At 33.3% G+C, this 24,249-nt stretch overlaps 4 protein-coding genes and 2 non-coding genes across 13 annotated transcripts; 4 read left to right on the top strand and 2 right to left on the bottom strand.

Annotated features, from left to right (window-relative positions):
• Positions 1–1,855: 1,855 nt before the first annotated feature.
• On the bottom strand, positions 1,856–6,274 carry LOC11440688 (uncharacterized). Of its 3 annotated transcripts, none has more exons than XM_024782021.2 (4): positions 6,032–6,271; positions 4,636–4,817; positions 4,153–4,410; positions 1,856–2,183 (listed from the first exon to the last, which is right to left on the bottom strand). In XM_024782021.2, exons 3-4 carry the CDS (start codon positions 4,403–4,405, stop codon positions 2,149–2,151), a joined length of 288 nt encoding a protein of 95 aa, XP_024637789.1. In that variant the 5' UTR covers positions 4,406–4,410; positions 4,636–4,817; positions 6,032–6,271; the 3' UTR covers positions 1,856–2,148. The 3 variants fall into 3 exon arrangements, with proteins under 3 accessions (XP_024637789.1, XP_039689103.1, XP_013458110.1); XM_039833169.1 differs by having other exon boundaries at positions 4,636–4,789; XM_013602656.3 differs by lacking the exon at positions 4,636–4,817 and having other exon boundaries at positions 6,032–6,274.
• Positions 6,275–7,984: 1,710 nt separating this feature from the next.
• LOC11444988 (uncharacterized protein At2g34460, chloroplastic) lies at positions 7,985–10,242 on the top strand. The gene is made up of 5 exons (XM_003609392.4): positions 7,985–8,184; positions 8,256–8,456; positions 8,909–9,028; positions 9,546–9,818; positions 9,916–10,242. The coding sequence occupies exons 1-5, from the start codon at positions 8,065–8,067 to the stop codon at positions 10,078–10,080; spliced, it is 879 nt and encodes a 292-aa protein (XP_003609440.1). The 5' UTR covers positions 7,985–8,064; the 3' UTR covers positions 10,081–10,242.
• Positions 10,243–12,600: 2,358 nt separating this feature from the next.
• On the top strand, positions 12,601–12,673 carry TRNAR-ACG (transfer RNA arginine (anticodon ACG)). The gene has a single exon. It is a non-coding gene; the product is annotated as a tRNA-Arg (tRNA).
• A 78-nt stretch (positions 12,674–12,751) lies between these two features.
• TRNAL-CAA (transfer RNA leucine (anticodon CAA)) lies at positions 12,752–12,835 on the top strand. Its single transcript has one exon. It is a non-coding gene; the product is annotated as a tRNA-Leu (tRNA).
• Positions 12,836–12,927: 92 nt separating this feature from the next.
• Positions 12,928–17,775, top strand: LOC11438802 (translocase of chloroplast 90, chloroplastic). 5 transcript variants are annotated; one of them, XM_013602654.3, is made up of 3 exons: positions 12,928–13,234; positions 13,425–13,556; positions 15,112–17,775. In XM_013602654.3, the coding sequence occupies exons 1-3, from the start codon at positions 13,216–13,218 to the stop codon at positions 17,337–17,339; spliced, it is 2,379 nt and encodes a 792-aa protein (XP_013458108.1). In that variant the 5' UTR covers positions 12,928–13,215; the 3' UTR covers positions 17,340–17,775. The 5 variants fall into 5 exon arrangements, with proteins under 5 accessions (XP_013458108.1, XP_003609438.2, XP_024637816.1 ...); XM_003609390.4 differs by having other exon boundaries at positions 13,422–13,556; XM_024782048.2 differs by lacking the exons at positions 12,928–13,234; positions 13,425–13,556 and adding an exon at positions 14,773–14,903.
• A 2,866-nt stretch (positions 17,776–20,641) lies between these two features.
• LOC11438801 (uncharacterized) lies at positions 20,642–21,933 on the bottom strand. 2 transcript variants are annotated; one of them, XM_039833792.1, is made up of 2 exons: positions 20,760–21,933; positions 20,642–20,704 (listed from the first exon to the last, which is right to left on the bottom strand). In XM_039833792.1, exons 1-2 carry the CDS (start codon positions 21,817–21,819, stop codon positions 20,685–20,687), a joined length of 1,080 nt encoding a protein of 359 aa, XP_039689726.1. In that variant the 5' UTR covers positions 21,820–21,933; the 3' UTR covers positions 20,642–20,684. The 2 variants fall into 2 exon arrangements, with proteins under 2 accessions (XP_039689726.1, XP_003609436.1); XM_003609388.4 differs by lacking the exon at positions 20,642–20,704 and having other exon boundaries at positions 20,711–21,931.
• Positions 21,934–24,249: the final 2,316 nt, after the last annotated feature.

The raw sequence follows: 24,249 nt of genomic DNA, 5'->3' as shown, positions 1-24,249 counted from the left end.
TGATTTCACGGAATTTCTTAATGGTTTAATTAAGAAATAAACAAAACTGATGATGTCATCAAGTTTCAAATTTTGTGGAAATCAAGCGGTTAATGATGCCAAACAGACAATTAAATTGATTCGGGATGAATTCGGAAAATATTCTCTCATGTAGCATTTTTCTAATAAAAAATCCTACATGGGAGGTGTAGAATGAGGGTATGTCATATGAGGCGTTCAAATAATGGTGCTACATTTTTTACTACAATCCGCATGTACTATTTTATAAAATAACATTCATTATCATTTAATTAACGAATAGACATACATGGTTATCCACTTTTTTTTTACATTTATAATAAGATGATAAATATTTTCGACAAACAAAAATTAAAATAAGTTTTTTTATAGTGTACAACTAAATAAAAAGAATCTTATTTTAATTATTTTTTCCTTAAAAAAAAGTATTTAAAATATAAAATTAACAAACTCTAAATTAACACCAACCAAGCTGAAGTAAAAAACCTAAATCATGACAATCTAGATGCTAACAAAATAAGACAAAGCTAGATCCAAAAAATCATCAAATTTGTTTGGGGTTTTTGCGATAGCAATGGTGTCAGAAGGGTCTAACTTTGTTCTTTTTGAAAAATTGGGTTACAAGATTTTGATAATAGTTTCGAGTATTGTGAGTGATCAAATCTGAGCATCGACGACGGTATGGTGAGGTCGTGATGGCAGTGACGGCGACAACGTAGGGGCCGAAGATGCAAAGGATTGGAGTTTTGATCGCGCTTACAGTGGAGGTAGTGACAAAGATGGTGGTATTGCGGCGACTGGATGGTGATAGTGGGTGGGTTCGACGGTGGAGGGACAAGGGTCGTGTGAGAGGGAGGGTGGTGACGAGAGAGACAAATCCGTGAGAGAACTAAAGAGAGGATGTGATTTAAGAAGATAACATCTTCGATGTTTAAGATTAAGGTGAATAAGATAGAAAAAGATTGTGATTTAACAAATAGGTTGGGTTATTAAACCGAAAGTGATAACAATGTTGAAGTCAATCGACAATAAAAGTTTGTTACATGATGAAGAAGGAATTTTAAATCTCTCTAATTTTTGAAAAATTGAAGAAAAAAAATGATGGAAGAGATACGACATTGATGATGATGGGTGGTGTTGGTAGAGAGATCATGGAAGAAGAGGGATTGTTTATTTTTTTAATTTTGATTTTGCAAGTGTGATAAATAAAAAATATTAAATTTTTAATTTAAATTAAAATTTTAACATATGACATGATATGTCATTAATGAGACCATGTGGCATTCTAGTGGAGTCTATGTGGCATGTTTTGTTTGTTTGCCAATCAGTGAAAATAGACCAATTGTATTAACAGAACGAAAAGTAGGGAGTTTAAAAAGTTTTTTTTGAAAGATAGGGCTTATTATTGAAATAAAAATTATATTTAACCTTTTTTTAAGAAAAAGTAAGAAGTGTTTAGCGCAAAAATTTACTTTTTAAAAAAAAAATTAAAAGACTAGAGTAATTGTTACAATTTTGATGTGTTTGGGCTTCTTAAGTTGATTATATCTCAAATTATCACAGCTGATTAAATTTCGCTTGATAATGTATATCGTGGGAAAGGCAAATCTGTATTTAATTTTCCTTTGCTATACTAGTATGTAAAGGATTCTAAAGTCTACACCATGTGTATGTTTCTGAAAGCTCAAAAGCTAACCTCGTGACTGTCCTACTCTCCTAAAATCCTATTCAAGAAGATAGATCTGATTAATAAAGCAAACAAATAAGATGAGATGGTAATCATAAATGGAGATTTTTTATACTCAAATTCTAAACCTTTCAATAATCATAATCAGCATTTGTCAAAACAAAAACAAAAAATCGTAATCAGCAAAATCAGGGTCATAAATGATTAAATAGGAGTAAATTTAAACCGCAAATCATGTCACATCTAGTTGCCTTTAGGGGTTACATGTTAAAAAAATTATTTCGCAAAACAGATCCTAAGGAAGAATTGACAACTTATAAAATCACGCTTGTTTGTTAAGCTAATAACTGTAGCTAAGTTTGAGTGGAGATCAATCTGTGACTGGAGTTCTGGAGAGGCAGTCATGTGACATTGGTCGTACCAGAAGAAAAAAAATCTAGAGTTTATTTGTCAAACTCCCATATCACCCCACCATCCTCTGCAATACAAAAATAAAAGAACATAGCAAAATCTCAAATTTTAAAAACAAATAAGAATAAAAGCACAGGTTTTCGAACAACTAACATTTTTCATTTAGCCTAGAATATTAGCTTGACAGTTGAAACTTGAAATGCATACATATGAGATAGTCATAAACCTGAAGCAAGGCTTATTGAAAATGCATTGAACATTAAAATACATAATTAAAACACCAATAAAACAGAAAACGCGTAGTTTGGTAACTGAAAACTTATCAAAGTCTACACTAGAAGAAAATGAGACACATCTTCCCAAAAGTAACAACCACCCCTTAAAACAAGTAAAACATAACATTCCAGGAGACAACAGTATATTTAAGGAAAGCTCTCTAATCTCCTCGTATATCCACCAAAGACGCTAAGCAGTGATTACCATGAGTCTAACAGCTTCAATTGCAAACCCACAAAACCCTCATCACTTTAATGCAGTAGGAAGCCATAACTAGTTTTAATGAAATAATATGCATGACTAAGACCAAGATGCAAATTAAGCCAATTAAAAGTATGCATTACAGAGTATAATGTAATCCAAAGAGATGTTACAGAAATATGAAATAAACATCTAAATGACAGTGTAAACAGAACCATAATAAAACGACGAATTCTGAAAAGTTGAATGAAAAGTATAATAATCAAACTGAAGCTGGCCTACAAAAGTAAAGAATGCATGTATCAACGCTAATAGAGTCCTGGGAAGTAGGAACTTCAAACAAACTACTAGTAAGTGTTGACTGAAATTTTAGATTGCTAGGTCGCAATTGAGATGCTAATATTGGACAAAAAATTAGCATCTCAATATCGAAATTGGTGCTATACTATTAAATATCATGAGAATTTTACGTACATTTTATTGTACTAGTTACTTACCATGTAACTATTATTTTCTGTTATGGCTTAAGCTAAAATAGTGATATGTAAGAGATATTACTTGTTTGAATGGGAAAAGTGAATCGAAATTATTTATGTATTATAAAAGATGTCCAAACTTGTAAAATTCTCATATTGAGGACACATGATTTGAACTTTATGGCAGATTAGTAAAATGCATGGTAGTTCAATCAACGAGCTCAAACTCTTTTCTTGGGTTAATTTTATCAGCAGATCTAACATTGTGTTCTATGTCTACTCTTCTTTTTGAACATTTCTTATGCAGATGACTCTACCAATATGGAAAGAACTCTATCAAATTATTAGTTATTAAGAACTAATAGAACATTACTATCCAGATGATGCAAAGAACTCTATTATTAATTGTTTAAGAATTAGAAAATTATTAATTATTTAATAACTAGAATATTATGCAATGATATCTATCAGTGAAGCATCATGTGCATAAGAAATAATATGCAAAGAAGTCTATCAAATTATTGCAACACAACCCATAAACATTACTAAGGCTTCTGGGTGCCACTCCATTTTTGTCTGGCCTATTTTATTTCTTACAGATAAATGTTGATGGATCATGATGGAAAAGTTCAAGAGGTAGTTTCCATGAAAGCAATGAGTAATAGTATAGCACCAATTTCGATAGTACACTAGTAATAGCAGAAAATTTGAAATGCTTTCCAAGAAGGAAGCTTTTCATCTTAAAAAACACAGAATGTATTCTATCATGTTCTATTTATTTGCTATACACAATAGGATACAATACTAATACTAATTTATTTCATTCTAAATCTTTCTATGAATCTAAAGACATTCTAAAAGTCTTGGTCATTGGCATTAGAGCCAAAACATGCATATTTAGTCCCTTAAACTAAATAAGTATTTAAAGATTGATAAATTAGCCCCTCAGATTTGCGAAACAACAATTTGGTTGCTTAAACAGAACAATATCAATAAATTTAATCATTTTTTTAAAATTTAACACCACAGTTTTAAAAGTTGTATGCTTGTATTGATGGAGTAAAAAAGCATAAATATTGGTACCTTTAACTTTCTTGTCGATCCAGGTTTCTACTAGCATACCGGCACCAACTCCAGCGGCAATACAGGCACCACAGAACAACAAAGTGTGTGATAATGGATATCTGGGAAGGAAATAGTGGTCTGGTATGTTCCTAACTTTCTTGGGGAGTCGTTTTGCAATAGTTGGTTTGACATTAGGGTTTTGCTGCATCTCACCGCCAACGGCTTTCCAATCCACTCCTTTGAATGGATCTCCTCCATCTTTACTTCCCATTACACCTTCAATTTCATTCCAACATTATCAATTAACAACGTTTTCATCAATTCACAAATTAATTATAGATTAAAATTTAAGTGAACTACAAAAAAAATAGACTTGATCATGGGGAGCTAGGTTAAGGGTTTGACACATAATTTGGGGGAAATTGAAATTAATGTAATGAATCTAGTTGGTTACTAAAACATGAAATTGAAAGTGAAAAACAGAAAGTTAGAAAAGCTCACAGAAATTGGTGATTCCTGCAACACACCAAGGTACAAGTGTTCTGCTTCGCGCCTTCAGTGGGAGAAGAAGATTATTTACCAACGACGTCGTTTGGCGCCTTGAATGCGCTTTGTTTTCCTTTTAGTCTGGTTTGTAAATTACATTGTGGTCTCTCTAATGAGAAGGGCCAATTGTGTATGCACTAAAACACATTTAATTAATGGATTTAGCTTTTATATACATGTAAAACTTTTAACTTCATTGTATTTTACTATTTTTTTGTCACAAAAATAATCATTCATTACAAAAACAAACTTTTGAGTCCTCAAGTGAAGTGTAAGTCCAGTGGCGGAGCCAGACCTAAAATTTTGGGGTGGCAGCTTTAAAAATAAACTAAAATATATAAATCATATAATATACAATACGACCCATTTCGGTGTCGTTCATAAAAAATTTCAACAAAAGTGATGCTTTACACATCCCGACTTTTCATCTTAACTTTTCCTGTTGAAACAGTTTCAAAATCAACTAACAATACATGGTTTCGATGTTACATATCAATTCTAATAACATTCAAATTTCATAACAGCCGGTTTCAATTTCATTGAAATAACATAAATGATTTCAAAATGAACCAATTTCACTTGATTTTCATAAACAGAAGACGATGATAGCTGAATTCAAAAGTTGAGCCAGGTTTGATGGATCTTTCTGATGGAAAATGCCATGAATGTTGCTACTTTTCACGACAAGTTGCTAGAACATGCTAGTCATATACAGAAAAACCAAACACTATCAAAAATAGAGGAAGATTAGCTCATCTAGGCATGCTAGAAGTTGAAGATATGCTTACATTTTTTTGAATCAAATAAGCCTACATTTTCCATCTTTTTCACCTCTACTATTTAGGATTATTGATTACGTCCTCCTCTCAAAGTCATTGCCATACATGATTAAAATTGGCAAAGGAAGTAAGTTAACTTTTCTTAATTACATATAGTAACTCTAAAACAATTTGACTAGTTATCAGGCTTTCATATTCTACTATTGTTTAAGACAATTATTTAAAACCGAGGCTTTCCATTGGAATTCTTAAAACTGAGTCTCTCACACTCAATGCAATTATTTAAACACAAGTAACAGTTCAGTAGTAATCAGAGTTCATGTTCTAAACCATAATAATAAGCAGAACATTCATGTCTTAGTAAAACATTCAGAGTTCTGTAGTAATCAGTAGCAATCGAAAACTAAAAAAAATCAATTTCACATTCAATTTCACATCACTAAATCATTAAAGACACATACACAATTGCAAATCATTACCCGAATATTAAATTCAATTTCACATTACTAAAGAACATGTAATCATCAAATCAGAATCAGAATTGAAGGAAATTACATTCAATTTCACATTACCTTACAAGTTACAACAATTAGGGTTTGTGGAGAGAGATGGATGGAGATAGCTCTCTAAACTAAAGAATCAATACAGAAGATTGAGGGGGTGCGGCGGTGATGGATGGAGAAGGAGAAGAGTGGTCGCGGCTCGCCGGCAGTGGTGTGGTGGTGGATGTTGTTCGGTGGATTTGCTTTGGCTTGGAGAAGAAAAAAGAGGAACGCGCATCAGATGAAAGAGAAAGGAGAAAGGAGATGAAATGAAATTGAATTGGTAATATTCATATTAATTAAGGGCATTATAGTAATTTCCAGTATATAAATTTTTTTATTTTATTTTTAGAGATGGGGTGGCGGTGGCTCCCCCTTGCCACCCCAGTTCCATCACTGAGTGTAACACTTGTTGTAAGTTTGATCTGAATGATCCGAGTATTGCAAGTTTTTTGGTCTCTCAAGTATCAATTTATCAATTTATAGTTTTTTTTTTAAATTAGTACTTTTATTGTCAATTATCATATGTCATTGTTTGCATTTGAGAAATATAGTTTGTAAATTATTTTGTTCATGTCATAATATTTAATACCACATCGTTCAAAATTTTCTCACGTCACCACTTTTTGGGGAAAAATGTGGATTTCGATTAAAATCGTAACGAATGTGATGTCTTAGAGACCAAAAAAATAATTTTGAAAAAAAGGAGAAAATATTTTTTTTAGTATGATAAAATAGTGAAACCAAAAATACACTTAAGTTAAACAAAATTACATGTGCATTCAAGCGTTCTCATCATTCAAACATTTTTAAGGTGTTTCAAGAACTAACATGACAAAATAATTTACACAATTAGTTCATAATCATTACCAGTGTTAATGTCTATGTGTGAAAAAATTATTAATCCTTATCAATAAAAATTATTGATCCCTGATTAAATTTGATTTTGCCAATGTATATAACTTGATTTATGTTGGATATTTTTCACATTGCATAAAATTTAATTTATTTAGATCACATTAATTGTTCATTTACGAACACACGAAGTTGATCACCAAAGTTAGTGATGTGACCTTCATGCTCAATAAATAGATTCCACGTCTTTGATGGTACACTCCTTCAAACGAGTGAGCATACTTGCAAACATACTTTGATGTCAGAGTAAGGTAGAGTGTGAATGGAGAACATTGAGTGAGTTTTATATTGTATTATCTTGCCTACGCTATTCATAGAGTGGTTGGACCACTATAATGCTCCAATTCGTTTCTACTTTCTTTCATCGAGATAATTGTTGAGGTCATTTCGAGATAATTGTTACATGATAGTCCAACAAAAGGGCGATATAAGTTGTAGTTTCGTATCAAGTTTGAATGAGCTCCCAAATATGCAAAATGATAGAAACACGTCGGTGTTTTCAAAAAAATAATTGCTAATGTTTTATCGATAAGGAATAGCGTCACGAGTACATTCCATATTATGTCATTTCTTCCTATCGATGCTTTATAGATTTACTTCTCTTGTCCTTCGGCTTCACTATTTTGATCAAACATAAAAAAAAAATTGTAAATCAACCACATAAACGGTTTAATAGTGGGGAATTAACGGTTTAAAATAACTACAAATGGTTGGGACTATCATATGTGTACCATATACAAGTATTTTACCCTTTTATGAGTGCTGAACACTATTTATAGAGTGTTGAAAGCTATCCAATGTGACACTTGAATATTTGTTGAGTTGAAATTATGTGATGTGTGAAAGCTATCCAACTCATTTAAAAGACAAACCCTACTGACTAAATAAACAAGATAAACCAAAATGATTTAAAATATCCAAAGTTTTTACCTGAGAATGAGATTGTTAGTTTTAGTACTGGCCGACATGATGTCACTTTTACTCTCTAAAGTAAGAACGACGTCGTAGACATAAGAAAGGTATGAAATGCGAAAGCGAAGGTTTAACACTTACCACGTTGGCATGTGAATACGTGGCAGAGTTGTAGCGCCTTGTTTGGTAACCTGGAAATTACAAGAAAACTCGGTTTTCACAGTGGAAGAGCTTAAATGGCTTTTCCTCTTATTGCAAGAAACCCTACATTCCACACTTTCCCATCCCACACTCACCATTTCACCGCTCCCTCTTCCTTCAGAACCAAATCTCTTACCATCATCAACTTCGCAAAGGTAGCACTACAATTCATCTTCATCTTCATTGCAAACCACGTTAATACTCATTGTTTCTTTGTTTTTGTTAGATGGAAGGAAGTGAAATCACTCAACAAGCAGTGGATGATGATTTGAGTTTGAAGAAGAAAGTTTTTGTTGCTGGAGCTACCGGTAGCACTGGGAAAAGAATCGTGGAACAATTACTTGCAAAGGGTTTTGCTGTTAAAGCTGGGGTTAGAGACTTGGACAAAGCAAAAACTTCACTTTCTGCCAACCCATCTCTTCAATTTGTAAGTTTTACTTTTCTTTCCCATTTTCTTGCAAAATAGTCCAATTTAAGGTTAATCCCATTTTTAAATATCATTTGGGTTGGATTTTTATTTATAAGGAAGTTTAGTTTGAATGTGATTGGGTCTTTAAGTGATTTGATAAGCAATTTTCCTGTTTGGGTTTACTTAACTAAGTGCCTATATATAAGCATTTATTGTGTAAGTGCTTATTTATAAACTATTTCTATAAGTCGTTTTCATATACTATCATGTAGATCTTATGGAAATAAGGCGAGAACGGCTTATACGCATGTCATAACTTATTTCATAAGTTATCCCAAATAGTTTGCAACTAGGCAAGTACTTGTACCAGCAGTTGAAACTTGAACTCAAATAAACTAATATAAACAGGTCCGAGTGAATGTGAATGACATGATGTGTAATTTGGTGTATATGTGTGAGTTCATATGCAGGTTAAAGTTGATGTCACAGAAGGTTCTGATAAGCTAGCTGAAGCAATCGGGGATGATACAGAAGCAGTAGTATGTGCCACAGGCTTTCGGCCAGGGTGGGATTTGCTTGCTCCGTGGAAGGTTTGTTGAATTTTTATTCATGCCATCGTAGTAGAATATTAGAATGGTTTAATGTATATTTTATTCTTTTTATATCAGTCAGCGTTGATTAATGGGTGGCCATGATTTGGTATAGGAAAAAAAAAAATTGTGAATTTAGGGTGATAATTGGGTGCAACATATTTTCATTGATTCTGAATACTCGGTAGTACAAGTTCTGGAGAAGTTGTTTTTTTGTTTGTTTGTTACTTTTGAAGTAGGCTACATTATATACATGGTTCATTGTTGAAACTATTGATTCCATATTTTCCCTCTGGTTTCTGTGCGTTAAACTGAACATTAATGTATTCAGGATCTTTGTTTCTTCATTTTCTAAAGCATTTTTGTTCATGCCATGTCTCTTGTTTTAGTAACCAACATCATTTTGGATATTAGATAGAGTCGAGGTTGTTGATGATGAAACATTTTACCATACTTAGATTTGCCTACTTTATGCACTGTCATCATGTACACTCTCATGAATTAACATATTATGCAGGTTGACAATTTTGGCACTGTAAACCTTGTTGAAGCATGCAGGAAAGTCAACGTTAACAGATTCATTCTTATAAGTTCCATTTTAGTCAATGGAGCAGCTATGGGACAGCTACTCAACCCAGCCTACATTTTTCTCAATGTTTTCGGACTCACCTTAGTGGCAAAATTACAGGCAGAAAATCATATCAGGAAATCTGGTATAAATTACACAATCATAAGACCGGGAGGGTTGAAAAACGATCCTCCTACTGGAAATGTTGTTATGGAGCCAGAGGTATTGCTTAAGTTTCTGAGTTTCTATTGCACTACCGAATCTCAATTTATTATATGTTTGTCACAAACATAGAATAATTTAATTTCCTATGTATCAGGACACACTTTATGAAGGTTCCATATCCAGAGATCAAGTTGCAGAGGTAGCTGTGGAATCGTTGGCTTATCCTGAGGCATCTTACAAAGTTGTGGAGATAGTCGCTCGACCTGATGCTCCTAAGCGCGCATATCATGATCTCTTTGGTTCCATAGTTCAGCGATGATAACTGAGATTAGGGATTTGGTTGCAGATTAGTGAATCGGTTTCCTTGTTTTTCTGGGATTTCTGGTTGAAAATTTGTATTTTACTCTTTTTTTTAATGTCAGTTCATTGAATTGTATACCAAAGTAATGTGAGTAAATATGCAAGAATACCTTTCATGTTATCCTTTCTATTCTATCTCCCCCATTGAAGATTAGTAAAGAATTTCAATAGAAAACTGGCATATGCCACCATCCCTTGCATTTTTCTAGATATATTTGTTGTGCTTAACCTAAAGGCTTAATTGCACTTTTAGACCCCTATCTTTCCGAAAGTTGCGGTTATGACCCCCTAACTAATTTAAATACAAAACAGCCCCCTATGTTTTGATTCTTTGGCAGTTTTGGATCCCTAGTTCATTAGTGAGGTGCCACGTGGCCCCCTAAATAATACACGTGGCACCTCACTAATGGACTGGGGGTCCAAAACTGCCAAAGAATCAAAACATAGGGGGCTGTTTTGTATTTAAATTAGTTAGGGGGCCATAACCGCAACTTTTTGAAAGATAGGGGTCCAAAAGTGCAATTAAGCCTAACCTAAATATGGATAGTGATATCAGAATACGAGAACGAACAAGGACTCTTTAGGTAGTTTAATGCCAATGGTTAAGGAGTATTCTGTGTAGCATTTTTGTTTTGTTTTAATTTTACTAGATTATAATTCTTTGTGCATTTGTCTTTCTTAACTTGAGGACTTTGCCTGAGGTTTAGCACTGAGTGTCTCATGTTATGATATCTAACGTAGGTCCAGCTCCTCTAAAGCAAGAAAATCAAGAGTTGTTATTTCAACAAACCTATGATTTAATACGATGTGCTTCAAGTATCAAGTACTAATTTAATCAAAAATTAATATTACTTTAGACTCTAAACAACTCAATTTAGAGTAGTTGGATCCTTTGTTGTATTGTAAGTGAATGAAACATTTTACTATGTTGAGAGCAACAATGATTAATACGTCAGATTACAACAAATGGATGAATCCCAACCTTGTGTGAACAAGTTTAAAAATCCAAAGAAATTAAAGAATTAAAACAAAGTTTAGATGAACCAAATAGCCACCAAGGCAGCGACTGCAAGAGTAGCTGAGACACCAAGGTGTGCTCCTCCTGTGCTTTCCATTGGTGCTGGTGGAATTGCAGCAACATCTTCAGCTACACTCTCCGCAAAACCGCATTTATCAAAAACCAGTATTGTCATAATGAAGATTGTGAAAACCATGGCAACCCTACAGGTCTCCATTTTTGTGTGTCACTCTCACTCGATGAAGAACTTGTCTGTAAATAGTTGAGATGAAAATGACAGTGGAAGGAACAATGATCCTCCTTTTTTATAGCTGAGATTTGAGACAAGTAAGCAAATATGAGCTGTAATATGTTACATGTGTAGCTTTAATAGTAAACATAATGATTTGAGAGTGTTGGGGCTATAATAATGTTGTGTCTCCCTCATTTAAACTTTTTGAGGTTCTGCTATGTATAACGGTGCTCAGTACATAGTAATGTGAATGAAGCATCATTTGAATCATAGTGAACTTTAAGCATGCCAATTAAATTAGAGTATTCTCAATTATGCCAAAAAAGTAAAACTATGATAAAAGCGATTAAAATAAATTCAAAAGTAATGACACTCGTGCAAGTATTTTAGTTTAAGTTAGCACCAACGATTATTTTCGTCTCTAAATCTAAATGTGTGAGGTATTATCACTATAGTCCCTAAATGTATCAAAATTGTAAACACAATCGTACTGCTTCTTTTGTGAATAATTTTAATGTGTTCACTTGTCCAGTCTTTTTTCCGAGTGATTTTTGGTGGCAACAAGAGGCTATGCTATTTTTTTTAATCGTTGCTTGTGATTCAGATTTGAGGATGAGATTCTGGCACAACAATAATGTTTTTCCGTTGAGATCCGGAAGTAACGAGTTCAAAACTTGGGATTTTTCTTTCAACTTATAGGGGAAGACTTCATACATTTACCATCCTCATACCTTACCTGGTGGAGGCAACGTGCAGGAGCTTCCCTATTTTGAGTGACGGATTCAAGGACAACCCTTTGAAGCACTAATAAGGTTGCTCCCTAGTGATCAGAAAGCTCCAAAGTTCAAGATACGGAAATATAGAAAATGACATAGTACCAAAAAAAGTCTCTGTAGAGCATGTAATAAACATATCCTATATTCAAATTGCACATTTTCTTATAATATATCTCAGTATCATATTGTTGAAACATCAACTCATCGAACAAGCATAAGTTCAAACGTCAATCTATTTTTATTTTTTTACTTGAACATAATTAATAATATTTTTGTTAGTAACAAATATCAAAAGACGCTGACAAGTTTGACTTAAATATAATGCAAGAGTGAGGAGTTTTATTTCAAATCAGTTTTGGAATTTAATTTAATCTTTTCATATTGAATTTTGCCTTGACTACTTTTGAATAACTGGTAATAGATAATATGAATATGATTGAAATAACATCAAATGACTCTGTGGCCCAATGGATAAGGCGCTGGTCTACGGAACCAGAGATTCTGGGTTCGATCCCCAGCAGAGTCGTTATTCTTTTTTTCAAATTTTTTTTATCGGTATTTATATAATACATCTTTCAATGTTTCGGATTGTTAACATCGACATGTCAGGATGGCCGAGTGGTCTAAGGCGCCAGACTCAAGTTCTGGTCTTCGAAAGAGGGCGTGGGTTCAAATCCCACTTCTGACATCTCTTTATTTTATTTTTTTATTAATCCCTTCACCGTGGGTGGGACATACCATAACCCTATCCTAAAGTAGCGCCTGTTTTTGTTTTAATCTCCAACCTAAAAATGAAAATAAATTAGAGCAAGTTAAGGTTTGTATTGTATCGTGTTCTCTTCTTCGTTGGTCTCTTTCCGTCTTATCTATCCCTTCCCTCTTCCTCCATTTAGATAATCTCTCTCTTCGTATCTCTTTCCCCTATTCAATTCATTGTGTTTTGGGTCCTCTCTCTCAAATTAGGGTTCCCCATAAATATGCTTCTTGGGATTTGGATTATTTGACTCTCCCAAATTACTACTTGTTCTTTTGCCTCTATGTTTCCTTCTACTTCATGCCCAATCATCAATGTCCGCGCCTATGTTAGGTGAACTACTTGCTTTTCCACTTTCAATTTTGATATATTCTTAGTTTAATTCCTCCAATTCGACTCCTTTCATAAATGGAAATTCCTATGGTTTAATACCTGTATATGTTTGGAGATGTTGCGTCTCTCTTGGGGTCACCTGTTATTTTAAATTGTTTTTAATGGTTTTTCTTTTCATGTGTTGCAGTAGGTAGGATGAAAGGTTTTAGAGATTGGGTTTTCTCCCAGCTATTGTCCAATTCATTGATCTCGCCAACGCCGTTATCAGGCAGTAATACTTTATATCTTGAAGACCGTCCAAGTCAAGATCTTAATGACCAAGGTACAACCCTGGTTTTACCATTTCTGCATAATTAGTTAAAATGCATTCTAATGTTTTACTATAGGGATCTTGTATTTCGATGTTGTTGTATGCATGTTATGCTCTGCTCATATATACTCACTCCGATCATCAATGCTTAGGCCTAGTTCTTGAAAGGGATATAAAAAAATCATATTTTAAAATTAGAAAAACTGTTAAAATTATTAATTTTAGTTAGTTTAATGTTGTAGTCTAAAGGTTTTTATTTTTGTATTTTTACGAATATCTATGTGCTAGTATATTTTAGCATTTTAGGTTGGATCCAACTATCCATATTACGATCTTTCACGCCCTCCCAATTATAAGTTGAGTCTTGCTGTTTGTAAAATGTTGGTTATAGGTAAAGCAAAACTCCCTATGAAGAGTATGTTTGTTTGAAGGCATGCAATAATTCCCGGAATACTGACCTTGAGGATGTAACACTCCCATGTTTGGTTCAAGTTCTGAAACATTATTGCTTATTATTATCAATTCATAGTAATTTATTTGTATAACCTATATTTTCCCTAACTTCCCATGAGAATAGAAGTTATTTCAAAACTCAGCCAACTACTCCCTCCGTTTCAAAATGAATGTCGTTTAAGTTTTTTATACACATATTAAGAAATGCATTAATTAAAAGAAAGAGAGATGTTATTTTACCAATTTATCATAATCAACTATTGGTTTGTTTTTCATTAAAGAAAAAAATAATACTTTGGAAGTAGTGTATATAGTATTAATTGAAGGGTACAATTGAAAAGAAAAAGTTATTATTGCATTGCAAACTGAAAGTTAAATTCATTTTGAAACAATTTTTTTTTTGGCTAAAACGACACTCATTTTGAAACGGAGGGAGTATTATTTTTAACTTCCACCTTATTCTACCACATTTTTTTTCATTCTATTTTTTTTTTTGTATATTTGGCTAAATAAAGTTTAAAGGAGAAGGAAGAACAGAGAAAGTGAGAAACAGAGAGAAGAAATGAACATGTGGCTTTGTTGTGATGCAGAGAAGGGAAGAGACAAAGTTGAGTTGTTGAGTTCAACTCAGCTGTGTTGCGATGAAGAGAAGGAAGAGATGAAGCTGTGTTGTTGATGTGAATCGCTCAATCAGGAAGGAGTTAGGGTTGAGGCTGCGTTGAATGAATGGATGAAGAGAAGGGAGATGAGGCTGTGTTGTTGAGAAAGGTTTAGGGTTTCTTAATATTATTACAAAATCAATCAACCCTTCAACGTGGCTGGGTGTGGTGGCTGCATTTTTTCTGCGCCACACCGCTATAGCAGCCACCACCAGCCGCTATTGATAACTGCGAAGCATTCCTAGTTGTATGATCCTATACCTTTGAACAAATGCCACAGAAGTAAAGAGGTTTTCTGTTGTTGATCAAAGTTTTATTTTCCGGCTAAAGTGTTTATAGTTTCCATGCCTAAGAATCAATTCTGAATCAATGTTTACATCAATATTATTTGTGTGATTAAAATGTCTCTCACCTGCACAATTTAGACAACTCATACATGTGCTTTTTGTTTTCAGCTCACACACATTCTGTAGCATTGCCGATTCCGTCTGGCACATCAAACTCTTCTGCCAACCAGAGTAATCAGAGCAGTTCTACCTTGCAGCAAGCTTCAGATGCAGAAATTTATCAATCTCAACATAGTGGAAATGGAAGACGGAAGGATACTTTGGCAAAGGTTGAGGATCTCCAAGTTAAATTTTTCCGCCTTCTCCAGCGCCTTGGCCAGTCAAAAGAAAACCTCTTGGTCGCAAAGGTTCTTTATCGGATGCACCTGGCAACTTTGATTCGTGCTGAGGAAACGGATCTGCAAAGAGTTAACCTTAGTAGCAGTGGAGCTCGAGAAATAGCAAACCAACATGAGGCAGCTGATATGCCTCAATTGGACTTCTCCTGCAGAATACTTGTCCTTGGTAAAACAGGAGTTGGAAAAAGTGCCACTATAAACTCTATATTTGATCAAGAAAAAGCCACAACTAATGCTTTTCAACCTGCTACCGATTGCATCCAAGAAATTGTGGGAACTGTCAATGGGCTTAACATAACGTTTATTGATACCCCTGGTTTCCTGCCTTCCTCTACCAATAATGTGAAGAGAAATAAGAGGATCATGCTTTCTGTGAAGAGATTCATTAGAAAGTCACCTCCAGACATCGTTTTGTACTTTGAACGGCTTGATCTTATCAATTCTGGTTATAGTGACTTCCCACTTTTGAAACTCATAACCGAGGTATTTGGTGCGGCAATCTGGTTCAACACTATCTTAGTCATGACTCATTCATCTTCATCTATTCCAGAAGGACCTAATGGATATACTGTTAATTATGATTCGTATACTTCTCAATGTACTAACCTAATACAGCAGTATATACATCAGGCAATTTTAGATTCAAGGCTAGAAAACCCTGCACTTTTTGTTGAGAACCATCCTCAGTGCCCTAGAAATATTTTGGGAGAGAAAATTCTTCCTAATGGACAGATTTGGAGATCTCAACTCTTGTTATTTTGCATTTGTACCAAAGTTCTGGGTGATGTAAATTCCCTCCTTAAGTTTCAGAACGGTGTGGAATTAGGACCGACAAACAGTGCCCGAGTTCCTTCTCTGCCCCATCTCCTTTCGTCCCTGTTACGCCATCGCTCTGTATCCAATCAAAGTGGAATTGATGATGAAATTGAGGAAATATTACTTTCAGACAAAGAAGAAGGAGATGAGTATGATCAACTTCCATCCATACGAATCCTGACAAAATCCCAGTTTGAAAAGTTGTCCAAGTCGCAAAAAGAAGATTATCTGGATGAATTGGAATACAGAGAGACCCTTTACTTAAAGAAACAAATGAAAGAAGAGTACCGTAGACGCAAGGAGAAGTTACTTTTAGAAGAGCAAAAGTTTTCTGATATCGATAATTCTGATGATCAACAGGGTCCTCCAGAACCTGTTCAGTTACCAGATATGGCTGTTCCTCTAAGTTTTGATTCTGATTGCGCTATACATAGATACCGCTGCCTTGTTGATAATGACCAATTACTTGTGAGACCTGTTCTTGATCCCCAAGGATGGGATCACGATGTGGGTTTTGATGGTATAAACTTGGAGACAACTACCGAAGTAAAGAAGAATGTATATGCCTCTGTTGTGGGACAAATGCATAAGAATAAGCAGGATTTCAATATTCAATCTGAGTGTGCTGCAGCTTATGTCAATCCGATGGGTCCTAGTTACTCTATTGGTGTTGACGTTCAATCTGTTGGTGGTAAAGATATGGTTTGTACCGTCCATAGCAACACAAAATTGAAAAACATAAAGCACAACATTGCTGACTGTGGTGTTTCTTTGACATCTTTCGGAAAGAAATACTACGTGGGTGCAAAACTTGAGGATACTTTGCTAATCGGAAAGAGATTAAAATTTGTGATTAATGCTGGCCGAATGGAAGGTCAGGGACAAGTGGCGCATGGTGGAAGTTTTGAAGCTTGTTTGCGAGGGGAAGATTATCCCATCAGAAATGACAACTTAAGCCTGACAATGACAGTCCTCTCCTTCAATAAAGAGACTGTGTTGAGTGGTAATTTACAATCTGAGTTCAGGTTGAGTCGAAGCCTGAAAGCAACTGTTAGTGCTAATCTAAATAGTCGCAAAATGGGGCAAATATGTATTAAGACTAGTAGTTCTGAGCATTTACAAATTGCCTTGGTTGCAGTTTTCTCAATTTTGAAGGTTCTGTTACATAGAAAGGAAATCTAGAACATGGTAAAGAAAGTCCTCGAAAGATATTAGATTCTGTTTGTTTAGGGAGACTCGTCTATTTTGATCAGGGAAAAGATGAATTTTGGTGAAGCATTCTGCAGGGAAGCATAGATATGGACCATTTTCTGTTTCAGATGGAAAACGAAATTAGAATCAGATTTTTTGAAGAGTTAAATTATTTTCATTTCGCTATACTTCAGATTCCAGTTTTTGGAAGTCTCTTTAGTTTAGGCTGGCGTCTTGAACGTGTAACCTTCTGTGCATTGTTGTTCAATAATCAGTATTTGGGTGCTTCCCCAATCTTAGATGTTCATTTGTAGTAAATAAAATCAAAACTGTACATTAAAGCACAGAAACTTTGGGTTTTTTCTTCTGTATTTGTTCAAATATAATAAGTTAGTAGCATATGAATTTATCGGTTCAACAGGAATTATTGCAAAGCTGTGTTAAATGAAAGTACAAATGTCCTCGTAAGCTTAGCTCAGTTGGTATGGACAACACATAATATATGCAAGGTCCGGGGTTCAAACCCCGGCCACAAAAAAAAAAAAAAAAAGTATAAATAGTTGCTGATTATGGTGTTTCAATCAGCCAGCAGTTTTATTAAAGCATCAAGGCCATTTTATTAAAAGCATTAACTAAATGGCATGAAGGTACTCCTCCTCCGCAAGAAGCTGAAGCGTTGGGACTAAGAGATGCTATTATTTGGCTTGGTCATTTGGGTATGTCAAAAGTGCATATTGAGCTAGATTGCAAGCTAGTGGTAGAAAGCATTGGTGACAGAACTAAAGATCAATCTGAATTTGGAAACATATTAGCTACTTGCAGAGATTTGTTACAACACTTTCCAAACTTTAAGATAAGTTTCATCCGGAGACAAGCAAATTATGTCGTCCATTGTTTAGTTCGAACGGCAAAGTTGTATGCTAGTCACCAAATATTTAATTTGATTTCATTTTATATTGATACTATTTTAAGAAATGAAATAATATAAGCTTCTTGTGATCGAAAAAAATAGCCAGCAGTTTTGGCTTTTACTATCTTCACCTTGGGGCATGTAAATTAACTTCTTACTACTGGTTAACTAAATCACAATAATAAAGTTTAAAGTAGTATTAATAAAAGTAGCTTTATTAAATTTATTAAGTTGAAAATAAGTCAAGTTGAATATTTTTTTTTTATTTTGCTATTGCCCTAATAGCTAACACATTCTCAAATGAACACACGAGTGAAATAAATAATAATAGTACAATTGAATTTGGAGTTATACAAATATAACTTTTAAAAAATGTTATGTATAGGATAGGATAGGATAAAGCTAGGACTTTTTAGTGGTTTAGTTAATAACATCTCTATCATAACCTCATTCTTGTGTAGTCCTGTAATTATGTATTGAACCTAATGAAAATGGTTAGATTTTTACAATGTAACGAATTAGAATTATGTATTGAATCTCAAATAGAATTCACACAATCGTCTTTTTAAAATTCCTTTATATTTGTGTGTTTTTTAGAATACAAACATGAAACATTACCCACCAAATGACCAAAATACATTTTCTCTTTTGGTCAGAAATAATTTCCATTGTTTTTCTGTTACTAACTCCTTAATTTAAATTGAGAATGGATTGGATAAAACTGGTTGAATAATAAAGCAAAAGAAGAGACAGTGAACGCGGTTTTTGAACCGTGCTCTACGATCATGATATTGAAATTTTGAAGTAAATAGATGTCACTTCTATGTAAGTTTCCATTTATATTATTTTAATTTATGTAAGTTTCCACCTTCCATAATACAAACTTTGGCACGCAACTATGAAACTTTGACATGGCCAATGTTCTCATGGTGAAACGGGAAATGAGATGACAAAGGCAGTTGGGTAGGGGTAGAAATTGTCTCCATTTTTTAGTTTGGTTGTAGGTCATTATAGTATTGGTTCATGCTAACTTTCGTTTAAATAAATTAAAGTACCTGCTTAAATTTGTTTATGTTTAATTAATTTTTTAATAAGTTGAGTATATGCTAATGTGCCAACACTTTTGTTTAAACCTCTAGCTATATGACACATGTACATGTTGAACGCAAGTTTTCTGTAGTTAGCTAGTTATTTTCATTCTGATAAAGATAGCTTATCATACACCCAATAGAAAAGAGTATTAAGAGTGGAAAAAAAGAAAAAGTGATGAATAATAATAACAAGGGTTAAATATATTTTTGGTTTCTATAAATATATCAATTTTTCGTTTTAGTCCTTCTAAAATTTTCCTTCAACCTTTTGTCCCTATAAAATTTTCAGTCACTACTTTTAGTCCCTATTTTTAAATTATTTTTTGTATTTTTTAATGAAATTGTTTAAAAATGTGTAGAATATTGTAAAAAAAAAGTTAGAATTTTTTAACATAACACAAATTTAATATGAATTTTTAACCGTAAAAAAATGTAAAAATTCATATTAAATTCATGTTTTGTTAAAAAATTCTAATTTGTTTAGGAGGGATTCTTATAATATTATGAATTTATCTGAAAATTTTTATTCAAAAATATGAATTCTACATATGAGTTTACTTTAAAAGAGAGACCAAAAGTAGTGATTGAATATTTTATAGGGATTAAAAGTTGAAGGAAAATTTTAAAGAGACTAAAACAAAAAGTTGATATATTTATAGAGACAAAAACATATTTAACCCTAATAATAATAATAATAAGGTGACAATTAGGGTATCCATAGAAGAATGGTGGGTAATTTACCCCAACCAATACACATTAGCCACATAAGCACATATTCATGAACTATCTTGACTCAATCAATAAATTGCTCATATTCATTGGTTGATGGGTAAATTACCCACCATTTTTCAAAGGTAATTTAGAAAAAACTTAATAATAAACTATAATTATGTTAGAGACATATGAAGCCATTGTGTTTTGTTTATTTTGTTAAATAATAACTCCACATCCCCACTCTCCACCACACAAATGGCACATTCCATTCACGATTCCCTCCAAAATCCCGATTCCTCCGGATCTACCCTCATCTCAGCTGACTTGACTTTTGACTATTTCATTTCATTCACACTTTAGACAAAATTTATATTTCATTTGCAACCTACGTGAAACAAACCAAAAACAAGAGAAAATATAACTCTTAGTCTCTTACCATCCCCTACTACACTTTTTTTTTTGAAGTATTGTCTGTCATATTGTTAACATATTTAAGTCATAAAAAATGTTGCTTAACTAAATTGATAACATGACTCTTTTGTGGAAAGGAAAAGAATTCACATTCAGATTAGTCTCATAGTTGAACTACAAAATTAAGAACTAATAATAAATAATAACATACTAATTCACACACCACAAAACTTATCTAACAAGTAACAATCTATCTATCTAGCTATGGAGAAGTACCCCACAAAACTTCAGCAACAATGGTAGCAGCTTCAGCATCAGAAACACAAGCTTCTCTAACCCTAACTAATATTTCACCCTTAAAACTCCTTTTCTCTCTTTGTCTCAGCCCTTCTCCAACCTCCAATTGCACTGCAAATCTCGCTACACAGCTCGCAAATTCACTCTCCAATCTTTGCAACTCAACAAATTTCTCAACCACACCTTCCTTCAACATACCTTCAACCGCTTCCTTCCTTCCAAAATATCCAATTTCAAGAACGCACTCCATTGCTAGTAAACTCAACTTCATATTATCTGAATTCAACAACGCTATGATTTTCGTTATTTCTCCGTTTGATTCAATTTCATCTACGATCGGTGATCTAATTAATCTAATCAAAGAACATAGAACTTCAATTGAACGAACAGAACCGATATCAATCAAAGCTTCAACTGTAGGATTCATCAAAACCTCACCTACGAATACATCTTTGTTGAAACGAATCAACGCTGAAATTGCAAAACCGGCATGTTCGCGAATTCGGTGAGAACATTTAGGATCAAAGAGAAGCGACTCTAGCGAACAAAATAGTTTGAGATTGAGAACGAGTTGTTGTAACTCGCGGTTGAAGCCTTGTGAGACTCTGTCAGAGAACCGAGTTAAAAGTTGAAGCAACTCGTCTTCGTTTTCATTGTTGTTGCCGGAGACGAGACAGGAGAGGGTGGTGACAGTTTCACGGTCGATCCATGATTGAAGTTCGGATTCGATTGCGGCGGAGGTTTTGGTGATGGAGTGAGATGAGAGGGGACGAGTTATGAACGATTTGAGACTCGGTTTTGAGCTTTGGAGCGAGTTGACTAGGGATTTGAGGTGGGTGAGGTGGTGAGAGATGTTTGAATTAGTTGGAAGAATTGTGTGGAGTTGGAAAAGTGCTTTTATGGAAGATGAATTGGAATCTGAGAAGTGATTATGGTGATTTTGGATGTTTTGAGAAGCTTGTTTAAGTGCTTCCAGAACTTGAATAAGTTGAGTGATTGGGATTTTGTTGTTGTTGTTGTTATTGAGATTTAATTCTTCTTCTTCCATTTTTATTATAGATATAGATAGATAGGTTCAGCAACCACAACTATTTCAATGTTTCTGCTTAATTTATACAAGTGTATGTGTATATATATAAACCAATTCCATACCCTGCTTTCACGGAATAATCCAATATTCCAATCTAATCTTCTTAACTTGTACTATACACACTTGTTTATCTAGATAATAACATGTCTTTTTGTTCGTTACAAGGATAATACCATTTCTATTGTTATTCATAAAAAATAAAAAATAAACATGTCTAATGTTGATTGGTGGTAAAAAAAATTACATTGTCAACTTATCATGCATGTTAACTCAAAAAAAAAAAAAATGCATAAATCAATTTTTGTATTACTTTTAAAGTGTATATAATTAATGTCAAATGATTTTAATGATCTAATAACTATAATTGATAGACAACGTAAAAAATTGTTAAGATGTTTTTTGCACATCAAAAGTTTAGCTGATTTTGATTTTGGGCATGTACCACGGTCAACCTCAAACATCATTAGAAGATACGGTGTGTTTTGTTTAAAATTCGTTGAAAATACAAATAGTATTTTATATATATATATATATATATATATATATATATATATTGTTTGTTTTGTTTCGTGTAGAAACCCTTCTCAAACTAGATTCATTCTTTGAATTTGCATGTATAACTTAAATCTGATTGGTTGTGTTCATAATCTTAATTTCACCAAAATTTCGTTTAATTTTTCTTTATTGATGTTTTGTTTTATGTATATTGGATGTATATTCTCATTATAAAGTTAAATAACAGATATAACGATGACTTTTGAGTCAACAACTCCAAGTCTACAACTACGTGTTCTTTGTTTGTGGAACTCTAGTCCAAAATTACCTCACGCAACCCATGTGACCTTCAGAAAAATAGCACTCCAAATTGAGTAATGGTGTCTTGGTCGTCACGCATTTCTTTTAATGTTCAGCAATTTTGAATAGTTATATATGACTTCAAATTGTTGTCCTTTTATCTCTAAAAAAAAACATGTCAAATGCATTTTAGATCTTTAAGTATAACGTTTGTATTAATTAATCTATTTAGTTTCAAATTGATTTTAATGTTGATAAAAGTGAATAAGTTTGTCTTTTGATATATATTTTCCTAAAAAATTGATTTTTTTTCATTCAATTTTGTTAAAATGCTTACATGACTATTCAACATTGACGTAGAAGATTCAAAAAGTGTTTATGACGTCAAACATGATTATTTATATATATTTTTTGTTGTTTCCCAATTCAATACTAATTTTACAGATAAATATTTCATCAACATAATAAATTAATTAACCGAACGACTTTGTTTCAAACCAAAATAATAATACACCTATGAACCTTAGTTATGAGAGCCGTAATTTGGACCTACCAACTTAGCAATAAACATCCACATAAGCACTTTTTAACCGAGTTTGATGGAAAGAGAGTAACGATGCATGTATTTTATAACTTAAAAGATCAGATGAACACTTTTATTTAAACATCAATATAAACTTAAAAACGTAAAAAATTAATTCGGTACAACCGTAAAACTTAAAGGTCCTCAAGATACATTTGGCCTAAAAAAATAGGTGTCTTTTATCTTTTTTATAGGATGTGTCACGTATCTCGAAATGGTCATATGACAAGATTATCTATAATCGTGTCGTTTCTGTATGAACTCACGAGGCATGTCTTCTGAGTAGAGGGTGTATTCTTTGCACCAAGTGTTGAATCTTTCATGCAAAAGGCACAAATTCAGATAATGTGCTAGCAAATAGAAAATGCATAAGTAACGTGAGAATTGGGTGATCAAACTTGCTGGGAAGGCCAGCTATTTATAGTGTTGCTATCTTTACTCTAGAGTTTGTTTCAAATATTTTTATGTTTGTTACAGAAACTGAATATGAGCAACTACTATCTAACTTGAATACATTCCTTGACGCTATGAACAATTTAGTAGATATCTGATTGTTCCTTTGGTGCTAAAGACGATGGAGCACGTCGATGCTTCTGGATTCCTTATATGGAGACAAAATGGAATTTCCGGTTGGCGTTAGGGGAAGAATTTTGTGCTGAATGATTCATGAGATAATTGGGTTGTGCCACTTTGGAACATACCATTTCACAAGCCCCTTAGATTCTTTGTTGTTTTAATGGGTCTAAGAAATAAGAATACTGAAGTAGATTTTTTTTTAAAAATCGATGTGGAATTTTTTATTTTGAAGAGAAATCTCGAATGTGAAATTTCTTGACATGTCGATTGTGTATAAAGAAAGTATAATGCTTCAGGCTTTCAATTATATCTTAAGCAAATTTTACCATAGCAATGTTATTTTATTGATAACATTAAAAAAATAAAATTTTATATTATATTTATTATATTGTTTTGAAACATGTTATATTTATTGTATTAGATCAATTAAAATC

The sequence above is a fragment of the Medicago truncatula genome, chromosome 4, assembly GCF_003473485.1.
Source record: "Medicago truncatula cultivar Jemalong A17 chromosome 4, MtrunA17r5.0-ANR, whole genome shotgun sequence".
NCBI lineage: Eukaryota > Viridiplantae > Streptophyta > Magnoliopsida > Fabales > Fabaceae > Medicago > Medicago truncatula.
This window is presented reverse-complemented; position numbering and strand designations above follow the sequence as displayed.